The 24065-nt window shown below is 27.1% G+C and overlaps 3 protein-coding genes across 4 annotated transcripts; 2 read left to right on the plus strand and 1 right to left on the minus strand.

Annotated features, from left to right (window-relative positions):
- Positions 1-59: 59 nt before the first annotated feature.
- Positions 60-22688, minus strand: LOC145763735 (uncharacterized). The gene is made up of 34 exons (XM_082575245.1): positions 22597-22688; positions 22215-22411; positions 21871-21954; positions 21434-21622; positions 21202-21279; positions 21005-21104; positions 20829-20894; positions 20480-20631; positions 20233-20333; positions 20002-20088; positions 19756-19863; positions 10925-10995; positions 10619-10755; positions 10297-10415; positions 9993-10181; positions 9732-9881; positions 9547-9636; positions 9224-9272; positions 9035-9140; positions 5243-5342; positions 4987-5065; positions 4248-4341; positions 3948-4028; positions 3738-3857; positions 3395-3570; positions 3209-3245; positions 2931-3036; positions 2346-2439; positions 1917-2054; positions 1602-1682; positions 1304-1427; positions 868-959; positions 717-779; positions 60-565 (listed from the first exon to the last, which is right to left on the minus strand). The coding sequence occupies exons 1-34, from the start codon at positions 22640-22642 to the stop codon at positions 446-448; spliced, it is 3624 nt and encodes a 1207-aa protein (XP_082431371.1). The 5' UTR covers positions 22643-22688; the 3' UTR covers positions 60-445.
- On the plus strand, positions 7160-8899 carry LOC145763736 (leucine-rich repeat-containing protein 51-like). Of its 2 annotated transcripts, none has more exons than XM_082575246.1 (4): positions 7160-7303; positions 7495-7703; positions 7776-7924; positions 8119-8899. In XM_082575246.1, exons 1-4 carry the CDS (start codon positions 7189-7191, stop codon positions 8252-8254), a joined length of 609 nt encoding a protein of 202 aa, XP_082431372.1. In that variant the 5' UTR covers positions 7160-7188; the 3' UTR covers positions 8255-8899. The 2 variants fall into 2 exon arrangements, with proteins under 2 accessions (XP_082431372.1, XP_082431373.1); XM_082575247.1 differs by having other exon boundaries at positions 8123-8899.
- Positions 11159-15381, plus strand: LOC145762022 (uncharacterized). The gene is made up of 9 exons (XM_082574624.1): positions 11159-11269; positions 12296-12543; positions 12820-12959; positions 13128-13270; positions 13431-13630; positions 13959-14128; positions 14447-14584; positions 14710-14868; positions 14935-15381. The coding sequence occupies exons 1-9, from the start codon at positions 11265-11267 to the stop codon at positions 15253-15255; spliced, it is 1524 nt and encodes a 507-aa protein (XP_082430750.1). The 5' UTR covers positions 11159-11264; the 3' UTR covers positions 15256-15381.
- Positions 22689-24065: the final 1377 nt, after the last annotated feature.

The raw sequence follows: 24065 nt of genomic DNA on the forward strand, positions 1-24065 counted from the left end.
AACAGACAAATCGTCACACTTCTATTCAAAAACAGAACACATTTTAAACAGTCTTTTTAACTTAAGATACAATTCAACATTTATTTCCTAATATAACAGCAAATGACAAAACAGCATGGAGGTGAAACAAAACATAAAACGCGGCCAGTTTTTAAAAGAAATCACATAAACAATGCAATTTATACGCTTCTTTTTGTGTAATAAAATCTCAGGTATAATGCAAAAGAATCGCTCCGAAATAAAATAGGAGATAAAAAATTTACCCAATGAAAAAAATGTTGCACAAAAAGGTGCAAATTTGAATGAACTGTGCTTAAAATCAAAACGATTTTAAATGCTGACATTTAAACAATACAATGGCAGAACAGGGGGACGAATTTCATTTACAAATAAGTTTAACAGTAATGCAAATTGGTCGCTTCGGGTAAAAGTAAAATCAAGTTTTTTAAGTAAAAGTGAATCCAGCTTCGTTGTAAACTTTAAAGACTTTGGTGATGGCGTTTACGTAAGCAGCTGTTCTCAAATCAAGGCCTAAATCATAGCTACGAGCAGTGGTGATGATTTGCTAAAAAATTAATTTAAAGCATTAAAAAAACACAGTTTTTAAAACATAAAAAACTTCAGCGGAAATTTGAGAATAAACAACAATTAATAATTTCTATTTTTTAAACAAAAAATTAAATTTCTTTTTTTTATTATAAATTGTATTTATTTACCCTAGCTGATCGCTCCATTGTATAGTTCAAACCAGATTGTACCACGTCTTTTTCAGATGCTCCCTAGAAATAAAACGTAGTTATTTATAGAACTATAATATTACATATACACAAATATATTTTAAAAATTTGGTATTACAATAAAACTTACAGCAATTTTCTTGGCGAATTCATCGGTTGGGATAATTGGAATTTTTCCTCCATATTTACCAAATGATCGCTCTAAGCTGGATTGTACGCTATCTATGTTTATAAAATTTCAAAAAAATGTAAATACAAAATATAACGAGCATGTAAAAGGAAATGACGTTAAATAAATAAAAACGTCACCAAGGCATTGTGTGTAAATTTTTCTACTTACAATTATGTTAAGGCAATTATTTGTACAGTATATTAACATATACACATTTATAAAAAAAGTATTTTTATTAGTCCTGTATTATACTACACACTAAATTAGCATCCCATTAAATGGTCTAGAGATATAACAGAAGTTTAGGTTTTACTTTTGTTATAGAATAACTTGATATATAGCCTACAAAGTAATAAAAATGTAAATTTATTTAATAAAAAAAAGAAATATTTACCAAGTAAGTCGTAGTTGGCATCTCTCTCATACTTAAATGTCAACCTTCCATAACTTACATGATTTAGGTTTTTAAGCCATTCAAAATATGAAACAGTTACACCACCAGCATTTAAGTACAAATCCTTGAAAACAAAAGAATTAATCATTTAGTTAATAAATTATTCGCCTAATCAGGTTGTTATAAAACATTTATACTAACTTTAATAATTAAAAAATAAATTTTCTACAAATCAATTTTTAAGATGCTAAATAACAATTTTTATTTAAATTTTTTTAAATATGTTATTGTTACTTACAGGTATAACAAGTTTGTTGTTTTCCTGTAAAATTTTATCAGCAGCAGGGGTGGTTGGCCCATTGGCACCTTCAGCAATAATCTATAAAATTTAAAAAATATTTTAATAAATTAAGAAAATAACAGTCAACAAATAAAAAGCATATTAGTATACAAAACAAACGTTAAAAAATGTGTTATGTAATTCCTAAGAAATAGAAGAATAAAAATAAAACTGAGATACTTATATCAACACAAATACTTGAACAACTTAATATATTTTTAACAATTTGGAGATAAATTTAAAAACAAAAACAAATAACAATTGTCATCTCACCCTTGCTTTAATTCTTGGAGCATTCTCAGCAGTGATAACTTTTTCCTTTGCACATGGACACAAGATGTCACACTCCTCCTCAATTAGGTCTTTACTGTACATCTCTGCTCCTGGAAAGCCAACTATTGTTCCATTGACCTAAAAATTTTTTAAATTTTAAATTATTAAATAAATTTAAGAAAAGTAAATAAAAATGAATTTACAAATGATGCTTTGGAAAATATTAAAAAAAAACTAGTTATTCATTACTTATACATATTATGAAAATAAAAAAGTATGTTGTTTAACAATTTTTAACATTAATAAGGCAATAACTGAATACAAAATACACAACTTACTAAAAAAACACACCAAACTTTTTACATTAACCAAAAACACCTGTGGGCTATTTTAAATTGTAGTAAAAACTGGAAAATCAATTTTTCTTACAAGTTTATAATCTTCCAAATCAGCTGGATCAATACCATCTTTATTGTAAATGCTCCCGTCATGTTCTATCACTCCAATACATCGTGCACCATGCCTATAATTTTTGTTTGTTGTTTATTATTATTATTATTATGTCATATTTTTGGCAACTACTATAAATTAATAAGGAAATAATATTAATAATAATAATAATAATACACTTAATAATAAACAAGCTTTATCATTATTATGAATTTAAAATGAATTTTAAACCATTTAAATTTATATTAGTTTAATAAACTTTTTAGCACAGCTTCCAATATAATTTATAATGTGTAGTCAGATTTACAATGTAACCACAAGTAAATATACAGTACTTAAAAATGAAATTTAAAGCTTGGTGTGAAGTGTGTAACTTTGAAATCTATATGCAAATTTTTTCCAAGAAAAAATCAAATTTAATAATTTACTGGTAAAAAAATTGTTGAATTTTTTTAATTTTTATATATTATATAATATATTATACATCTTATTTTATCAAAGTATGTTGTTGAACAACTGCACTGATCCAACACAAAGTAAATAAGATAATAACAAGATTATAACCTGTGTAAATATCTCATGGAGTGTAAACCCACATTACCGAATCCTTGAATAATAAAAGTTTTGTTTTGGAATCCTGGAGTTGTTCCAACAGCTCTCATGAAAGTTGCTGAAAAAAATTAAAATTAAAAAAAATGTTGTTTATATAAATTTAAGTTACTGTCATAAAATTTTGCATGTAATGTAACATACCACATAAAAATTTCAAAGTATGCAACCCTTGTGAAATTGAATTTTAATTGTTGTTTAAAACATTTTTTTAATAAAATATTAAGATTTACCTTCATTGATAAAGTTTTCAATCCCATGAAACACACCCTAAAAAGAAAAAAAATGGTAAAAAAATACAGTTAGTACTTTTTCAAAAGAACATTTTTATTTTTAAAAAAATTATTTTTCAACATTTCAATTATTTTTTCTTAATTTTTTATGTTTTTTTTACACCAGAAAAGTAAAAGAAAACAAACCTTTCCGGTAGCTGACACACGACCATGTATACCACCTTGTGTGATGGGTTTGCCCGTCACACATGCATGAGCATTTACATCACCATATCCAAGTGTCATGGCATATGTGTCAGCCATCCATGACATTTCCCTGGCACCTGTGTTCATGTCAGGTGCCGGCACATCAGTGCCAGGTCCTGAAAAGTGGCAAAGATTAGTTTTTTTATGATAAAAAATTTGACATTAAATAAAAAAAATTAAATTTACACCCGTTTTTCTCTTAAAAAAATCTAATAAAACCTTTTTTTTTCCTTTTTAACACATAATACAATGGGTAAGTAAGTTGATTTAATAAAGAATTTACCCAAAAATCCTTTTTTGGCAAGTTCCATTGCAAATCTTCTTGTAATTTTTTCCAATTCTCTTTCAGAATAATTTCTCGGGTCGATTTTAACACCAGCCTTCGCTCCACCGAATGGTACATCTAATTAGGAAAATAATAAGTCACAATAAAATATTTACGATTACATACAATATTTTGTTAACATCTTGTAAAATAAAAAATTAAAATTACCAACAACCGCACACTTCCATGTCATTAAAGAAGCAAGAGCCTTAACTTCATCAACATTTACATCAGGTGCAAACCTCATACCTGCGTGATTATTAACAGTTTATTTAATATGGCAATACTAAATACAAATAATATTAAAAAAGTGGAAAAATTGAGTTTTTACATATATACCAAAAATGTATATATTTTATTATGATTTGTCGAACAATTTTAAATGAACAATATTGGTTATTTTTAACAAAACAACAGGACTATAAACATTAAAATAAACAGTAAAAGTTTTTTATTTTGTGAATTTACCTCCTTTGGTTGGAGTTCTATGCTGACTATGTTGGGCTCTGTACCCTGTAATCAATTCATAATCACCATTATCTCTCTTTAATGGAAAGGTGGTCTACGGAATTGCCAAAAGGTTTAATAAGTGTTGTAGTTTTAAATTATAAAAATCAATTTTAAAACATATATAATTGTAAATATTTATTTGCAAAATTAAATTTAAAAAAGTAAAGTAAAAGAATGTACATTATAATCTTCAAATTGATTTATAAGCCTTTACAATAAACAAAAATTTTGCATACAAATAAATAACGATAATCTTAAAAATAGTGTAACAAACAAAACATAAAAAAAAAAGAAATTTAATAACCTAAGACCTTGACTCCTATATAGCTGGAATGTAGTTCATACACGTAACTTATAATTATCAATTCCCAAGTGAAAAGTTATAACTAAATGATTTAGTTTGAACATCAATCAATGTGATGTAAGATATTAAAAAAATTTTCAAATATTTTACTCTTGGCATTTTCCATATGTCAATCAACATTATATTAAATTTACAGTAACTTGTAATAGCAACTGTCATGGTAATTACCAAGGTTGTCGATACAGGCATAGACAGTACAAAGTAATCAAAATGATAGGACACTTTTATTTCTATTTATTGAGGTACAACAATTTATACTGCGTCATACCACTACTTAAAAACTAAAACCAAAACAAACAGATTAATGCGTGAGCACATAAAATATTATAATACCTGTAAAACATGATTGCAAGGTCTCATTATTCTAAATATTCCTTGAACCCGTTTTCGTTGATCATCAAGACTTCCTTGTCTAACGTTTGGTCGTGCTTTCATATCAATTCTAATTTCAAAATTTAAAATAAAAAATTTAGAAACAAATATAAAATAAAGATATTAAATTTAATAATCAAGTAAGTGAAAATTTTAATAAAATACATTAGAAGAGCAATAAAGATAGAGATTTTTAAATTTTTTTTTTGGTTCTTACGGTTCGGACAGATTTTCCACCAATTTATCCTCCACAAGTTTTGCCCCAACTTCAAAGAAGTGCCCCACCATGTGGTAGAAATTGGGATTGTCTTCATCGGCTACAGTGCTATAACTTTTACCAGCAATGCTATGCATATATTATAAATTTAAACTTTATGGTTAATGTTAAAAAAAATCAAAGTATTTATTAGCTCTTTTAGACTGCAAGGTGTTTTGTGTAAAAAAAAAACCACATAGCAATAATACAAAATAAAAAATAGATACTTTTACTTTAATTTTTTTAAAAAGGCATGAATGACAGATATGAGTGAAAATATATAAATAAACAATGTATTATTGTAGCACAAAAATTAACAAAACCAACTTTATAAAACAAAACTTGTCATAGTTAATAAACATTTGCCCACAATTTAATTTACTAAGACATAGTTAACAATGTAAAGAAATAAACAATCAATATTTACCTGCTACTAGCTAACACTTTTTTCGTCTCATTTTGAAGAGATTTTCTAACTCCAGATAATGAAAGCAGACGATTCATATTTCAAATTATTAGCAAGTTTGTTACAATTAAATTAATCCCTTTAAAATATATATAAATATATTTAATAATTTTTTTATTTATTTAGGTGTTTCACTAATAATTAACACAAGTAAAATATGGAATACATATTACATAAATGCAACGAGAAAAAACGACAAAATTAATATCATGATTTAAAACATTCCATAAGTATTAATGTTTACATAGTGGTTTTATACATAGTTATGGTATGGTCACCAAACCTAATTTAGTTGATGTATGGACAGATGGAGTCTGGTGTTTAATTAATTTCACATTATAATAAAAATTCTAAAAATTATATTTTAACTTGTATACCTTCCAACCTTATTAACAGTTTTTTTAATCAGTATTGAATGTAAATTTATTTCCTGACCATAGCCCTTTTTCGAATATACAATAAATTAAGCGGTAAGAAACCGGCAAAATTTCCAATAGCTTTTGTTCTTTGTAACCTAATACCACTCAGCAGATAATTGCCCAATCATAACTAATATCTGACTGAAACCTTATGTCTTAACCGTTTTAATGTTTTGCCAATTCGTGAAATTACACGATAGGCGTACGCCTAGCTGAACAACTTATTGGTCAAAATTCATTTCGAATAATTTTTAATGCAATCAGATTCGTTGAATAGAGGGCGTAACGTCAAAACATTTGTTTCTTTGAAATCAATTCTTGCGAAACAGGGTTGCGAAATCGGGTTTCGCAAGGTTAATTACTTGTTTGCAGTTAATAAACACGTTTATCTTAAATAAACCTAATACAGTTGTAAATTTAAAAAGAAAGCTCATCGAAATTTTTATTCTTGTTTTGTCCAAATCATAGCATAGGTCATAAGTTTACAAGAATTGTGTAAACAAATTAACAACTTTCTAATACTTAGAAAATAAAACGAAATAAAAAGAAAAAAACAGTTTTAATTTAGCTTATAAAATTGGAAACTATTTTTCAGTTTTGCCAATAAATCGTTTATTTTAATATTTCATTTTTAAACGACATTGCCCTGTATTAGATACAACTATGACTCCCTAATGTTGCCATTAGTTACTGCCGGGACGCCATAAAAAAAATTTACAACATATTTTTTACATTAACCATTAAACATGTTTTGTTTTTATATAAATACCCTTTAAATCTTTTGTTATACAAGTAGTATTTCTGAGTTTAATATGCTTATTAACAGTTTTATACTGCTTAAATTTGGTTATAATTGCCAAATCTTTATTCCTGGCCTCCTTCAAAAACCTAACCTAATGAACTTAGCTATCCAATAAACATCAAACAAAATTTAATTTTTATTTAAGTTATATTAAATATTTATTTTAAAACTGTTATTTTATGTAGCTAAATTTGAAATATAATGGTATAAACTAAATAACATGCTGGGAACAATAAACAATGAAAAAGAAGAGGCAAATTCCTCTACTATGACCAGAAATGTCCTAACTGGACCTCCCCTGGATCTTTCTTTTAAAGGCCTAGTTCACATGTCTGGTAAGCAAACCAACATAATATGCAAAAATTAAAAATTTTAGAAAATGTTAGCTCTGATTTGAAATATTGTTAAGTTTAAGCATTTTTACTAAAGCTTATTAACTAAATAAGTATTAAAATAAAAAATAAATATTTAAAGTGTTTAATAAAAAAATATTGATAAGGTTTACGGTGTAAGTTATTTTTTGTAGAACTTAGTGAAGAAATAAAAAAGCATTCACAACCGGATCTACTTTTAAATCCCTCCACCAAAAACATGATGTGTAATGCAGTTCGACTTAATAATAATTCTTTAACTGAATTGGGTGGTTTTGACACAACTATGAAAACCATTTTAGAAAATCCACAAGACCTTGCTTGGATTGATGTTTCTTTTAATGAACTTAACACTGTTGATAAGGTACCTTTTAACTTCTTTGTTTTCTAACTTAAAATTTTATATATATGTTAACTAAGAACTATAATACCGCAGGTTATAACAAAGTTTCCCAATCTAAAAGTATTGTATCTACATGGGAACACCATCGATAAAATTCAAGAGATTAACAAGTTAGGTGCCTTGACCAAACTTATTAGTTTAACTCTACATGGTAATCCAATTGAGTCAGAAAAGGGTTACAGGTAATGTATTAGAAATACTATTATTTAACCAAATTATAAGTTTGCAAATACATAGGCTATGTTACTGTAATTAAGTAAATAAACTTGCATTACTATAAAGTTTGTAATATCTAAATAGATAAAAAACAACTTAATATTGAATTGGTGCTGATATTTTTTTTGTGTATAACACACAAATTTTACCTATTTTTTAGACAGTATGTTTTGTCTGTTCTTCCCAGTTTAAAAACTTTGGATTTTAGTGGAGTAACAAAACAAGATCGTTCGACTGCAGTCACCTGGAATTCCATGAATGTAAGAAAAGGGAAAAGAAAACCTTCTTTAGCTTAGTTTCGCTTAATTTTTTTGCAGTATTGCTTGCCCTGCTTATTTTTTTTATTTTAGCGCTTAAATATTTAGATGCAATAGTTTATTTTTTTCATAATGCTCTCCTAAATGCTTACCTAGTGTATATATTTGCAGTTTTCCTATAGTGTTTTGATCACTTTTAAATACACAATGTTTAGTTTAACCTAATAATATTGTCTTATTACCTTTTCTTACTTTATATTCCTTATAAACACAATAACATTGCCCTGCTTGCTGACAATAGGCGTAAATAACAACAGACTAACATTTTACTATACAAGAATAAAATGTATTCTGGCATCTAAAACAACATAAAAACATAAAAAAATGACAATAAAATATAAAACTTAGGAATTATTTTTGTTTTAAGTTTTTTAGTTTTTTTGTAGTTAGCAAATCAGCTATAAACAATTTCACGAACAGTTAGTTAGTAGGTTTAAATGGAGCACTGTTCTCTTTCTGTGAATGAAGGAATGCCTTGCCAGGCTCAAGCTTTGATTTTCTGTTTTCTATTAGTTTTTTCTGCATCACACTGACCTGGTTTTTTAGTTTGATGTTCTCCTAAAATCAAACAATCATTTACAATATTTTTATCATTACCATAAAAAAATTTCAAGTAGATCAATTACCTACCTACTAAATTTAGTTTTTGTAAATAAATTAAAGTATAAATTTATTTTAAACAACAAACCTGTTTAATTGTGATGTTTTCCTCCTTTATTTTAACAATGTGTTTAATTTTTTGTTTCTGGTTTTGATGGCCCAGCAGATCAGCATACTTGCGACCAAGTTGAGTCATTTCTGCCTGTGCAGCTTGAGTTTCATCCAAGAGCAAAGCTTTCTCATTTGAGTAAGCATCTAGTTGACTCTATAAAAAAGTTAAGGAGATGACAGACATAAAACCAAGCTACTTTTACAATAATATGAAAAATTTTGTTTAGTCTAATTTACCTTAAATGGTTTAACTTTTTCCAATAATTCTTCATACAAACATTTCCAGCTACAAAAAGTACAATATGAGTAACTATAGAATATATTTGTTTCTATATAAAATGGCCAACCTATTGCATTGCTACATAAATTGACAATTAAGTTTTGCTTCAAGTTGCCATTTTAAATAATATTTGTTTGGTAATTGCCTTAGCAATAACCTGCCAATCAATGTAAAGCTAGCCCTTAACACATCACAAATTAAGCAATATTTGATAGTATAGTAATATCAATAACTGACAATATTAAAAAAAAATCAAATGAGAAAAATGTAGAATTTTTACTTTTCAGTATCAATGGCTTTATCTTTTTCTTCCTGAATTAATTTAAGTTCAACAACTTCTTTGTGTAACTCTGCATTCACCTTATTAAGCCTTAAACAAAAACAAACAAAAATTAAACAATTAAAACAAAACCCCGCAAAAAATAACAAAAACTTTAAACAATTTTTCAAAAAAAGTTTGTTTACCTTTCAATTTCCATACTTGATTTATCTCTTGTGCTAATTTTCTTTGACTTTAAATCTTGATTTTCTTTAGTAAGGGTAGCAAGATTTTCTCTGGCCACTTTAATTTCATCGTTTTTTTGATTAAGTTTCTTTTGAGTTTCCAATATACGCCTGTAACACAATATTTAAAAAAAAATTAAATTTATGTTTATATTAGGTGGTTTTAATTAGTACAGATGGTCATACCCAAAAATTGACTCCTAAAATTTTAAATCGTAATACCTTGTAAACTCATTCAGTTTATCTTGGTGAGCGTTCTGTGTGTTTGCCACAGTTTGTTCAAGCTCCCCAATTACAGTTTCTTTCTCGCTTAATTTCAGCTGAGCCTCGAGTAAAGTGTCGTTGTTCGAAAGAAATTGAGATTCAAGTGTGTCATATTTTGCCTCCAATAACAGCGACTCCTCTTTTGACCTTTCAAAATAAAATTTTAGTTACAAATAGTATCATTGAAATTTACAATAAAAAAACATATTTTTTAGAACCTGTTTAATATTAATATAAATTAAAATGTAAGTAAAAATTTTACTGTGCAAGTTGTTTAGAAAGTTCAGTGGAAGATAGTTCAAGTTTTTTATTAACTTCGTCCTTGTCTTTTAACTCAATATTAATGGCTTCTTTCTCTGTGCACATACTTCTTAATGCTTCCTGTTATTTAAAAAAAAATTTTTATACTGGTACAAAATAATATTATATTAAAATAAAATATATTATAAAAAAATTAGTACTGTGTTTACATACTGCATACATTTAGGTAAACCAACTACAAAAATATAAAAAAAAAATTATTTTTTAAAAATCTAATGATTGGACAATAATAATAATTTTGAGTATTTTTAAAACTATTTTACCATCAAATCTTGAACTTTCTGTTGTGACTCAGCATTAATAATGGTGAGATCGCAAATTTTATTTTCAAGGTCAGTATTTCGATTATTTTGACTTCGGATTCCATCATAAAGTTGTGTGCTTTTCTGCACTTCATCATCTATAAAAAACAAATCAAATTTTTCCAAAAAATTGTCGAAAAGTTGCCGCTGTTTTAGTTTTAAAAATGTTAGTCAATTTTTTCATATTTTTTGTGATTTTACTAAAAACTGCAAAAAAATATAAAAAATAGTTTTAATAAAAAAAGTTTGCATTTTTTTTACACACACCATATTTGATTTGTAAGCTGCTGTTTGAATCTTCCAGCTTTCTTAACACATTTTCGTTTTCCTCTAAAGTCCTGTTAAAACAACAAGTTGCCATCAAATATTAATTTCAAACCCTTATCATCCCCCCTTATTCAAACAAATATTTTTGAATCATTGAAAAAGCACTCAAGTATAGCAAGGACCAGACCAAATTTTAGTGGCTTTCAGTCATTTGGTAAATTTTAGCAAACGGTGCATTCATTTGAAGGAAAAACAAGTAGTGAACTGCTTTAAACCAGAAAAAAAATCTACAAGAAAATTGTGTAAATAGTTAAGTCAATTGGATTAATGCGTCATCAGAATGAGGTAAGTAAATATTAACTATTATGAACCATTTACGCTTTAAGTTATTTACACTTGTCTTACCCATAATGCTATTGATTTATGTTTCTAAGGACTTCAATGATATTACATTGTACCCATTTTAAAACAAACTTTTAAACACGTAATTTTTAAATCAAACAGTAATTTTGCTTGTTCAAAAATGGTGAATATTCACTCAGAACTGTAAACTTTTTATTTACGCGAAATAGCGACGTCAATTGCTGAATAACTATTACAAATATTGGGTCGGTACATATCCTTATATGAAAACGAAAGTTATAAATCTTTTAACGCTTACTCAGGTTTCAAAAAATGTGTGCATGTTCTCTCGTTAAATTAGCATAGCTTACAAACCACAAGTGATAACGGATAAGCGTTACATGATTTTTGAACGAAAACAATTTAAGAGAGTCGATGACATAACGATTTTAAAGCGAGAAATATACGGGGCTATTTAAAAACATCATAACATCAATGCTAACAAATTTCGCACTGGCTTGGAAGTTTGGAATATTTTGCAAAGTGAGTTTTTTGCAATAAAATTAATTATAATTCGAAAAAAAGCAGACATTACTATGAATTTGATACAAAGTTTTAAAATGTCGCAGTTAGAAAGATTTTAAAAGGTTTACTTATTTTAAACAAAAAATCGTTGAAAAAATAACAAATAAATCGAAGATAATAAGAATATATATTTCGCGGTATGACGCCGTTAGACAATTGGTCGAAATAACAAAATAACAATCACATTTTAACCGCAGGTGGCTTTACTAAGTAGGCGATAAAAAGGGAACTTATTTAAAAAGTGTTTGGTTTAAAAAAAACATAGCAAAAAGTAAAAATATTAAAAATACCATCAGTTTCGCGCTGCTATAAAATATTATTAATAATATCACTAGATTTTTACTATTAGAAAATAAACAAAGTTTAAATATTTATTTTTTATAAAAATTAATTTTAGAAATGTATTTACATAAAAATCGATTTATTATTCAATTTATTTGAAAGCAAAACTAAGAAAAGTAAAGTGATGGCGTGTAGTATAACACTGCAGGAATACCACAAATATTTTCTTCTGAAATCGAACGAAGAAGAAGTAAAAAAGGAGAAGACTTCATCCGGGACTTTAACTCTGGCTACAGTTTATGAGTTAAACGAACTCGGAGAAAATGTGATATACAGCAAACGAATTTTCGGGGGTGGAAAACATGCGGATCCCTTAGCTGTGTTTGTACAAAATATAACCGGCGAAAAAGGTAAAAATAACCAAAGAAAATATGCAATTCGTATCTATAACTAACGCCCAAGTGTAATGTTTGATTTTAGATAGTTGAGTTAAAGCCCAAGTGTTGCCTATAAGGTCCTTTTATTATAGTAATAGTCTAAATGCGTTAATGGCAACAGATAAAACACTGGTAAAAAATAAACAACGACTGCCTCCTAATCAAATATTAACCTTTATTTCAAGTTCAAATTTGAACAGTGAACATAAAGAAATGAGAGACGACTTTGTAAATATTATTTTTACACAGGTTCCGTGAACGTGGCGTACGGAAAATCTTTGAATATTTTAAACGGTCAAAATGAGGACAAAATTGCAAACAACTCTACAATTAATGTTGAAATTATTACAAGTAAAAGCCCCAGTAATGTTGGCGCAGATGAAATTAAGGTAAAATCATTCGCCAAAAATTTATTTTTTTATTTAGAAAAAAAACTACTAATAATCAGGCATTTTTTTACCATGCAACAATAAAATAAATACATTCTTTCACAACCCAATATCAAAATTAAAATATTATGAAGTTTTAAAACTAATTACATTTAAATCCAAATGCAGAAATTGCTTGAATATTGCAAACGAAATTCGATAAAAATTTCGATCACAATATTGTTTGGTCATTCTTACTCGTGGGACAACAAATATAACAGACAAGGAATTCAGAACTTACACGAAAAATCAGTTAAGCTTAAACCCATCAGGTAAATTTTTCAAATTTTAAAAATTCCAAAAGTTTTTATTTAAAAACTTAAAATTTTCAACAAAAATTTAAAACAACTTTGAATCTCTTCAGATATCTTTTTCATGATAACTTAACATTATTTCTAATATAAAAAGCTTTAAAAACCACTATTTTTCTAGTTTTCAGCACATACTAAACGCTATAGTGAACGACACACAAGATACATTAGAAAGTTTGGACGATCTACAAACAAGCAGAGGGTTGTTATTTCTTAATTATCACATGGTCAAAAGATCTGTGGCAAAAATACGGGACGCATTGCAACTGAAAAGTGATTTCTACTTTCAGGACAACCAAAACAAGTTACAAAATATATTAGGTAAAAATGGTAATATTTTTAAAAATTTTTTTTTAATCATTGGGTTTTGATGGGGATTTCTTTAGCATCATATCACCAAAGTATTTACCCAAATATAGATTTGACCGAAAATCATATGCCCAAAACGCCGTACTGACAAATTTTTTTTATTAATTTCTAAAAATGTTGATCTAAATTTATGTGGAAACTTGTTTTAAAAATTTAAAATGGTTTTTAATTAATAAAAAAATTACAACAAAAACAATGTAAAAATTGTTATCAAAATTAACCTACCAAAAAACACGTAAATTGCCTTTTTATTATGAAAAAATTAACCTTTTTTTTTTAGGTCATGAAACAACTATCGACTCACACATTCAACCGACTTTATCAACTTTTGAGGAAAATCGGAATTTATCGTTATCAACATACCGAGATTACTTTCTGTTACAAAACAACGAGGAAATTTGGGCCAAGTTAAAAGTAACTTTGTCCAAATTAAAAAGTGGAGTAACACAAGTAAGTTTAACTTAAATCCATAGTCACTTAATATTATGCACAAATAAAAAATAAATTCTTAGTGAATAATTCAGATAATTATTTCAAGAAATCCGGTATTCAGTGGGATTTAAAATATTTTAGTGCATTTTGCATTGCTACTTAGAAATAACCTTCAACAACAAAAATTTCTAACAGCAAAATTTACACCAAAACTGATTTAAATTAACAATATTTTTACCAAGTTATATTAAAGCAACCTTTTTCAACATATGTTAAAAATCATTAAGAAAACTATAACTAAAAATGTTGTCTATTTTAAACGCTATTGGGTTTTAGGAGCACGTTTTGTTTGAGCAAACTTACAACGCTACTGGACCAGAAACAGCAAAGTCGTATTCAAATAACGGAGTTAACGGACGAAATATATTGGACAAAAACTCACAACTGATCCTAAAAGAAAAGCTCGAAAATTTGGTACTTCGATTTACATATCGATTTTAAAACAATTGGAATTCCTAATTTTAAATGTATTTCTTAAATGGAGTATAATTTAGAGCAACTATTTCCCAATAGAAACAATTTTTTTTTCCACTTTTTAGGTTGGGGATAACATTAGTTTGCAGGATATTAACAGCAACGATGAAATAGTTGTCAACATGGTAGCCACCGTCAGTGAATACCCCGACAGATTAGGTTGGCATGACGTCATTAAAGCTCTGCATCGACACCTGGTGGCAATCACAAGCAATGCAAAAAAGGTAAAAATGAAATATGGATATTTTAAAATATTACCGGTTTTAATTTATACCTAAAATACATTTCAGATCAATGTGGAAAGCGTTATTCGGTACGCTACATTTGAACATTCAAAACAGTCAGAAAATTTACAAACTCAGGACAAAAATGACGTCATTACCGAGTGCATGACAGTCCAAGATATCCTATTTGAGATGATCGAGGATTTGGAGGACAGTTTGGCGGGATTCGGGAGGCTAGATTACGGGCGAGGAGCCAACTTGAAGGTCGATGTATCGGGGTTAAGTGCAGCCATGGGAATAATAAACAGAGCGGTTTCTGTACGCACAAAAGAAGGCGAATTGCATTCAATGAACGACAATTTTGTTGACGATTACGATCAAACTTAAACTAATCAGTTTTTGATTTTAGTTTTTTTTGTTTATTTGTAACTTGTACATAAATGTAATATTTTATAATGCGTAAACTTGTGGTTTAAATTTTCAGTATTTTGTCCAAGCATCTTTAAAATAAAATTTCAATATTAGTATTTATTTACCAGATATAACTTTTAGCTAACAAAAAAAAGATAGTTGGGAATTTTGAAAAATATTGTAGTTTAAATTGCTCAGAATTTTAAATTTTGCAAGATAATTGGCAAATTGTTAAGCCAATTTAATTAAATTGAGTTTTTCATCAAATATCGCATTAATAATGCAAACAATTATTACCCGATCCGATATAACAAAACATTACATACAACAATCAATCAGTAAAAAACCCTTGAACGAAGTTTAGTAGCTAACAATAAACTGTAAAGCCAAAATAAATAGTTGGATTTGCCCAAAAACTACAATTTTTTAAACAGCAAACTTGGTAATTAGTTACAGGTGGCTTAAGTGCGACGTAGAAAAAATTAAGCTTTTATCTAAATTTCAACTTAACCAAATTTTTTTTCCCAAAGAAAATATTTTTAACAAAATAATGTGGCGAAAAGAACCTGTGATACCAGCGACAATTCAACTTAGCGAATATATCGAATATTTTCTAAGTACAGAAGTTAACGGAGCGAATGCCAGCAAAGTTATTGTGAAATGCACCCTGCATCAAGACAAAATTTTAAGGTAAGAAAAAAAAAATCATCGTATGAACTATGTTAAAGCATTTTTAAATTAAAAAATATATCAAAAAAGGATGTTAACACAAGGCCGTAAATTTAATATCCCCTTTTAAAATAGCCATAATATATAAATAAAAACTTTGTATAAACATTATATGGTATACTATTCTATTAATTTTGTTAATGCGCAAAAACCTTAATAAAAAAATTAAAAAAAAGTATTATCTTTGTTAGTAAGTAGCTCAAAAGTCGGACTTAAACACAAACTTTAATCACTACACTTTATAAAGCCTTGAACTTAAGCATTTAAAAATTATTTTTTAAGATTTAGTAAAGTTGTGAGGGGTGGGGAGAATAAGGGAGAAAATGCTGAACTTCAACTTGCCAAAGATTTAAAAGTTTTGTTGTCTGATGAAAAGGAATGCCAGAAGGGAGAATGCTCAATTAAGGTTAAAATTGTTTTTTGTAAAAAAAATAATTAAATTTAAATACTACTTCATTAAAATAAATCTGTATTAACAATATTATATTGATTTATTTGAAATATAGAAAAATAAAATATTTCTAATTTACAAATTTGTTCACTATAAAAATATCAAAAATATTAAAATTGTTTTAAACAAATTTTTTTAGGTAATTCTGAACAAAAGTCCAAGTATAATCAGTGCTGAGCAATTCACTCAAGTTTTTCGACAACTTCGATCAAAAGTTGGGGGAAATAACACAACATTTTGTGTTTCTTATGCCCACCCTTGTCACTATGCTAACCAAAGAGCCCTTACAAACTTGCATCGGGCAGGAATCAAACTTAAAGTCTTGGCTGTTGAAGATATACTACAGGAAGCGATAGCAGACTGTCTTAGGTAAGTTGGTATTAGTATTTTTAAGTTTGTTTAAACAAAAATAAAAATATCTGCTAATTAAAGTCTACAATAATATAAGCATAACAAAAAAGGCATTAAATTTAGAATTTTAATCGCTTTACAGTGACGTAAGAAACCTCGAAAAATTAAACATGATAAAAATCCGGGGTTTATCAATTATGGTGGACAAAACTATTCTAAATGCTGCCCATTATTTACTGGTAAATAGTTTACACATAAACAATACACCATTGGTGGAAAATATTAACAAGGGAACTTACATGAAAGATTTTTACGTCACATCGCAACGACAAGAAATGAAAAAGGTAAAATATTTTTTTTCTTGAAAAAACTTATAAAAAAATAACTAAATATTTTTTTAGTGTATAGCCATATTTACAGCTTCTTAAGTTGATTTTCAATTTTGTTTTAACAAAAAAATATAAAATGTTTAATAAATCCCATTTTAAATTAAACATACATTTGTCATTTTTAGAAAGTTTAAAACTGTTTTTAATTAATCCCAAAACAGGTATTGAGGAGCAACAGCAAATCAAGAGAACAGCAAAAGGAAAAAAACAAATCTCAAAAGATAAAATTCAAACAAAATGACGACGAAAATCATGTTCAAATCAAAACTGAATGCAAACCAACTAAAGCATCAGGTTAACAAACCCTAACCAAAAAATTAAAAAAAATAAAATCTTAAGGCTACCAAATGTTTAAACTAGTTAGTATGTTCAGATATATTTCTCCAAACCAACAATAAAAGTGAAATGGAATTTACAACTTTGCAAAAAACAATAAATCTATTAAAAGACCATGAAAAAAAAGAGGTTTCAATTGGTTTTGAAATTTTCCGACAACTGTACTTAATAACTGGTGGCAAGTAAACCAATTTTTTTTAAATTTTATATGGGATTGGTTTTATTAGTGTTGAATAATTTATAAGATCTGCATAATTTCAAAAACAAATAAATTGTGTATGCCAGCCAGAACCACAAAAATTAATCAAAATTGGAATTTTGAAAAACAACAACATGCCATTAATCATTTTTATCCATGACAAAATTTCTAACATTAAATCAACTAGTATAGGCCTATATAAATTTGTTAAATATATTAAAAAAACAACATTTATTCATTCACCAATAACAACAAACAAGTTTATTGTATTACTGTATTCAACCCAATATCACACCTCTTATAAAATGTTATTATTTAGGGGTAACCAAGGCCACAAGATCAAGGTCAATAGAAGGAAAATGGACAATAGAGTATACAAATAAACAAGGAAAAAGTTTGCTACAAAACTCTGGGTTAATTTACAAAAGTGGGATGGAAGATGGTAACAACAATTCAACTGTTAACATGGAACAACTTATTGATGACACAGATCGTGTGATTAAAAGTTGCAAAGGTATTAAAAAACAACATATGGAGAAAATTATAGTTTGCTTTTTTACAAATGTGGCAAATCAAAAACTTAAAATTTTCTTTTATCTATTCTTATTTTTTTACCTGTGCACCACAAATGGAAGTTTTATTTATTTTTTGACACTATTCGTCCTTAAGCTGGCGTTTACGAATAGCTCATACACGTCACAATATCACACCCCTACCCAATAAAAAATATAAAACCTATCACCTTAAGGTGATATGAAAAAAAAATACTTAATTTAAGTTCTTTAATCTTGTTTTTTTAGAGACAGATTTTATAAAGATTGAAGCAGTTATAGCAAACCTTCCAGATAAAAGTCACAGTGTTAAGATGTTGTTAAATGTGGCGGAAAAATTATCTGAATTACACCCACAAGTTAACATTCATTTTAAAGTGTGGTTAGTTAATTTTAACAAAAAAAATGGTTAATTTTTCCTTTTTTTTAAATTCACATCACCAAACAAAACAACTTTAAAAAAAAAAACTTATATTAAAACACCTACAATTTTATTTAGAAACAACAATTCTTTAATCAAAATCTAAATTACTAGGACTGCCGGTGTGGAGAATGTTAATGTTCCAACTCAGCAAAATTTAAAGAAAATGTTTAACGCAAAAAGATCATCACTTGCCAACATTTTGTTCGAAAAACAAGTCAAAGTTTTGCGCACGCAAAATATTCTTAATCTAATAGTTGATGATTTACAGGTATAAAAAATATATTAAAACTTACATTTTATTTTTTCTGTTGTGTTGAAATTTATGTTGAATTTTTCACTTTACCCATTTAAATTATAGTTAAACAGATAATATCATAAAGCAGTTAAGTTGCTGAGCAATACTTTACTAAATATACATAGCCCTAATAAATATTTTTGTAGATTATGCTATGCAAGCTTGCAGGCAATATACATGAAAGAGGAATAAATGTTACAATTTGTCCAAATGAGTTAACAGCTGCTATACATTTAATTCGAAATTCAATTCGACTCGTAGGAAAACAAACCAAACCAGCTTTAACATACAGGTATGCTAAATAATGCTTTAAATATATATATTCTGGTTAAAGCTCAAACCTTAAAATCCTAAATACCAATACACTAAAATGAAGCTTATTTTTTGATTTACAAATTTTGTTAATGTGCTATTTCCTTTTTTTTAACATTATACCAATTTTAACAAAATTTTTTTGGACTTGATTTTAAAATGGTTTTAATTAAATATTTCCTTGTTTTAAATGGTTTTAAAATACGAAAAATCGTGTTTTAATACCGAGTACCCTTTTAATGTAGTTTGTTGGACAGTGAGATGCACTTACACCTAACTGATAACCATCATAACAACAAAACCTTACTATTACAAGATATCTTAAATGATACGATGAAAAATGGAAGAAAAATAATTATTGACAATAAAACCCTAAACTAAAGTTATTAATTTTAAATTAAATTTAAAATAGTTATACAAAGATTAAAAGTTTGTTTACCTTTCATAGCTGTTTTGTGCTTCTTCGAATTCTTTTTTCATTTTTTGAATTTCCTTTTGTAAAGAATTGCATGTTGTGTTTTGTTCATCTAGTTGGATGCTCATTTGGCTAAAAAAAAATTTAAGTCATAATAAATATTTATATAAGTTTTTTTGCCTGAGTAAACTAAAATTAAATGACTTTTAATTAAAATTTAAAATTTTTTTATTTTTAAAAATAGTTTTTCATTATTTAAAAATTACAAACCTTTCTGCGGTAGTTAATTTCTTTTCTTTATTTTCAAGGACTAAGATTTGTTCTTTTATGTTTTTATTTTCTTTTTCCAAGCGAGATCTAAAATTTTTAAAATCTAATTACTTTAGAGATAAAACATTAACAATCATATTATTTTAGCATTAATATTCAAATTCGTTTTTTTAATTTCTGTGAAAAAACATAGGGGTAAATTAGCAAAATATTTCAAATTGAAGCTTTTACTTTTCAGTTTTTACAATACAAAGTTCAGCTTCTAGTGAATTTGTTTCAGTTTTTAAATTTTCCAGATTTTTTTTCGCATTTTCTAGCTCACTATTGGCAAACTAAAACACAAAATTCAAATTATAAAACATAAATATTTTAAACAAAATTGAAGTTAATTTTAATAATATTGCTAAGCAAAATTTAAAAAAAATCATTTACTTATATATAACTAAAATAAAACAACCATATGATCATTATTATTTACCTCAGTTTTGTTTCGACAATCAGCTACATTATTTTTAACTTCCATTCTTAATTTCTCCTCAAATTCTTTCTCCAGTTGTTTAAGTTTGGTGTTTGACGTTTCAAAATCTCCCTGGAAACTTTGATTTTCCGTTCTCAGGGTATCAGTCAATGCTAAAAGTTGAAAATAATTGTAAAATAATGGTTTATGCAATAACTTAAAAAAAAAGAAATTTTTTTTTGAAAAATTATTTAAATTGTCATTTTTATGATACATTAAAGACCTTAGGTAAAATGGGTCATATTATATCCAAAAAGAATCATTGTTGTGCCAATAAAATGTTAAATTACGAATATGTTTTAACATTTACCATGTAATTTTAAGACTTGGGTAGAAACATCATCAGCATGCTTTTGAATTTCATTGTTTAGTTTTTCTAAAGCAAATCATAAAAGTTTAAATCTAAAATTTCTAGTTACAATTCGACTTTTGAGAATGTGACAAGTTAATTTCTTACAAAACTAATAAATAAGATTTAAAAATTACCTAGATTTTTGTTAGCCTTAGTAAGAGCAGTGATTTTTGATTTGGCAGCTTGTAAGTCAGTTTCAAAATTGACCAATTTTAATCGATCTCGTTCAATATGCTAAAACAATTTAAAAAAGATAATTTTTGCGCCTATTTTAAACTTAATGACCTTTTTTAATTTACAACTTTAATATTTTAGTAACAACAACACTTACCTGTTTGCTTACGGTTAGTTGAGTTTTAGCTTTTTTCAACTCCAAATCAATTCCTTCTTTGCCTTTTTCTTTGGCCTCCTAAAAAAATTCAAAAATAAAAGTAACAACACAAAAAATATAAAAATTGTGCTAGTTTTATTACAAAATGTAATACAGTAACAGGTAAAAATACTATTTGAGTAAAAATAAAATACAGAAACCCAAATAAAAAGTATAAATTTAAAAAACTCACCCTTGCTTCTAAGCCATCAATTTTTTTTCTTAGGGATGCAATAGTTTTTTCCGCAGCATTAACTTGTTGTTCAAGAGTCAGTTTTATTTTTGTAACATTTGTTAATTTTCCTTCCAATCTCTCGTATTCTTTTTTGCTCTGATTAAGGTCAGTTTTCCTTTCATTGCACTGGGCAATCAATAGCCGAATCTATATAGAATTTGTATATAACTTGATTTATAGTTAAAGATGTATATTAGCTTAGTAGACATGAAATTAAGCCTTTAAAACAAATATATACACAACCACATTGTTTAACATTAAAAACACCTAAAGTCATTTTTTCCGCACTTTGAATGGTTTTAGAAAGGCAAAACAGAAACGGTAAACCAAACTCACTGCAATACTGACATATACACTAAGTAATATTAGCAAACATGTCAAATATAATATTTTACCTCTCTTTCATTTTTTAATCTGTCTTTACTTGGTGTTCCTTGGGGTGTTGGAATTCGCTTTACAGAGTTTTTCTTTTCAAGTTGCTAATTAAAAAACAGTTTAAAAATTTTTTTTGGTATCTATATACTGTTCTGTTGTATGAGTTATGGCATTATCAAAAAAATATTTAAAGATTTCAATAAAAACAATTAGCTAGATTTATTAAATGTTAAATCATTAGGTAATTTTACATATTAGACAAAATTAAACCAAAAATAACTCTAACAAAATAGTTTAACTTTTATATACTATATATCTATCTAAACAAAGTTACATGTTTACTATTACAACATCAAATACATACAGCATTTGTTTTTGAAGTAGCATTAGATTTCTTCTTCAAGCTTGAACAAGCTGAAGAGGGATGGGGCACCAGAAACTCAGTCGATTCTTTTAAATTTTCATTTGACTTAAATCTTTGACCACTGTTCTCAAATTTTAAAACACCAGGGGTGGGGTTATATTCTGCAACAGAGTAATGGCCAGGTGGTGGACCAGAAGCTATAAAAAATGTTTTTTTTTTTTAATATTTAGATCACAAATATTTTTAATCTTAAAACATTCTAATTAAAAAGGTTTTGATAGATTCTGGTAGCAAAAAGTAGGTTTAGTATACTGTACAAAAGCATGTAAAGTTTTACAGATAAATGTCTAATGTTTGATATGTTGTATATATTTCTCTTTACCTTCTTCTTCATTAAAGCGTTTAAAAGCTGCTCTGGAAAATGACATTGTTAGTTTGACCTAATATTAAAAGCTTATGCAGGGCAGTATATCTATTAAACATACAAAAATTCAATTAATTTTAATATTTAGTAATTTCAAAAAAGCACCAATGAGGCAGCATTTAAATAATCAACCATAATTTTAATAAACAAATACTTTTGTTATTAAAATTACCGTTTTTTACATTTATTATAAAATCTGTAATGATGAGATTTAAAGACAAGAGGCACATTTTTATGTTTATGTCTCATCGCCTTTTTTAGTTTAAAAACATTGTTTTTATTACAAAAAAGCTTTTCAAACTTAAGTTCATTTTTAACACTGTTGTTAGTTGATTTTGGCATCTCTGAAACTATATTTTTAGTTTGCAAAACCTTGTCTTTCTTACTAACATGTTTAGATTCATGTACATTGCATTGATTTGTATCTTTGTTATTTAATTGTTGAGAAAATTGTTTGCGATCTATTTTTTCTCCTGCATCAAAGTTATTACCATGTGAAGGTAATTGGATAGACAGTGTTTCTTTAGGACTTATATCATGATTTATACTAAAATCTTCTTTTGAAACCTCAAGTTCCATTGTATAATCCAGCAATAAAACATTAGCAGAATTTGATTCTAATGTAAAGAGTTTATCCAATATTGTTGCAGAAATGGGCTTGTTATTTTGTTTCACATCTTGCTTCGTTTTAGTATTCATTACAGAATTTATGAAATCCAAACTTGGAAATTCTACAACTTTTAACCCAGAATATGTAAACATGGTGACCAAATCTTTATGACACTGTTTTAAACAAGTAAGAATCGCGAACACTTGGCTGTGTATTCTGCTCATCAAAGCTACAAGTAATGTATGGAGAGATACAAAATGTTCAATCTGTAACTGTTGTAAACAGTGCCCCACAGTTTCCACACAATTGTTTAACACTTCTTTTAAAATCAGTCCAGCTTTAAGCAAAATAATAGAAAACGAGTCACATGACTGCTTTATTATATCGCAATTATCAGATTTGTCGGAAACCATTTTCATTTCATTTTTCACCCAACTTAAAAGAGATAGCTGCGTAAATTTTTTTGTGTTTCGTTTCACTTTTGCAGTGGATTTGTAAAACTTTTCATATCTTTGAGCATTTCTGTATTTGTACACCATTTGGGTTAGTATACCAATGTTGTATGCTAGACCATGTTGCTTGTTAAGGATTGAATAAGTCTTGTTTAATATTTCATAGTATTTCATTATAATCTTAACTTCTTAATGTTAAATATATTAGAAAATACTTCACAGCTTTAATTAGGAATCTAAATTTATAAAAATATTATTTAAGTAAACTAGTCAAAATCTACAACCAGACAACATGCACAGTCATATAGCTTTATAGCACAAACTGAAAAGATACGAAAATTTTTAACATAAAACATTAATAAATA

The sequence above is a fragment of the Corella eumyota genome, chromosome 1 (genome assembly GCF_963082875.1).
Source record: "Corella eumyota chromosome 1, kaCorEumy4.1, whole genome shotgun sequence".
NCBI lineage: Eukaryota > Metazoa > Chordata > Ascidiacea > Phlebobranchia > Corellidae > Corella > Corella eumyota.

Bases quoted from the DNA above. Each gene is read 5' to 3' on its own strand.
- LOC145763736 (XM_082575246.1), top strand. From the start codon at position 7,189: ATGCTGGGAACAATAAACAATGAAAAAGAAGAGGCAAATTCCTCTACT. The intron at 7,304-7,494 runs GTAAGCAAACCA...TATTTTTTGTAG, and splicing joins AGGCCTAGTTCACATGTCTG to AACTTAGTGAAGAAATAAAA. The intron at 7,704-7,775 runs GTACCTTTTAAC...ATAATACCGCAG, and splicing joins AACTTAACACTGTTGATAAG to GTTATAACAAAGTTTCCCAA.
- LOC145763735 (XM_082575245.1), bottom strand. From the start codon at position 22,642: ATGTCATTTTCCAGAGCAGCTTTTAAACGCTTTAATGAAGAAGAAG. The intron at 21,955-22,214 runs GTATGTATTTGA...TTTTTTAATTAG, and splicing joins CTACTTCAAAAACAAATGCT to CAACTTGAAAAGAAAAACTC. The intron at 1,428-1,601 runs GTAAGTAACAAT...TTTGTTTTCAAG, and splicing joins ACAACAAACTTGTTATACCT to GATTTGTACTTAAATGCTGG.
- LOC145762022 (XM_082574624.1), top strand. The intron at 13,271-13,430 runs GTAAATTTTTCA...CTATTTTTCTAG, and splicing joins GTTAAGCTTAAACCCATCAG to TTTTCAGCACATACTAAACG. The intron at 13,631-13,958 runs GTAAAAATGGTA...TTTTTTTTTTAG, and splicing joins CAAGTTACAAAATATATTAG to GTCATGAAACAACTATCGAC.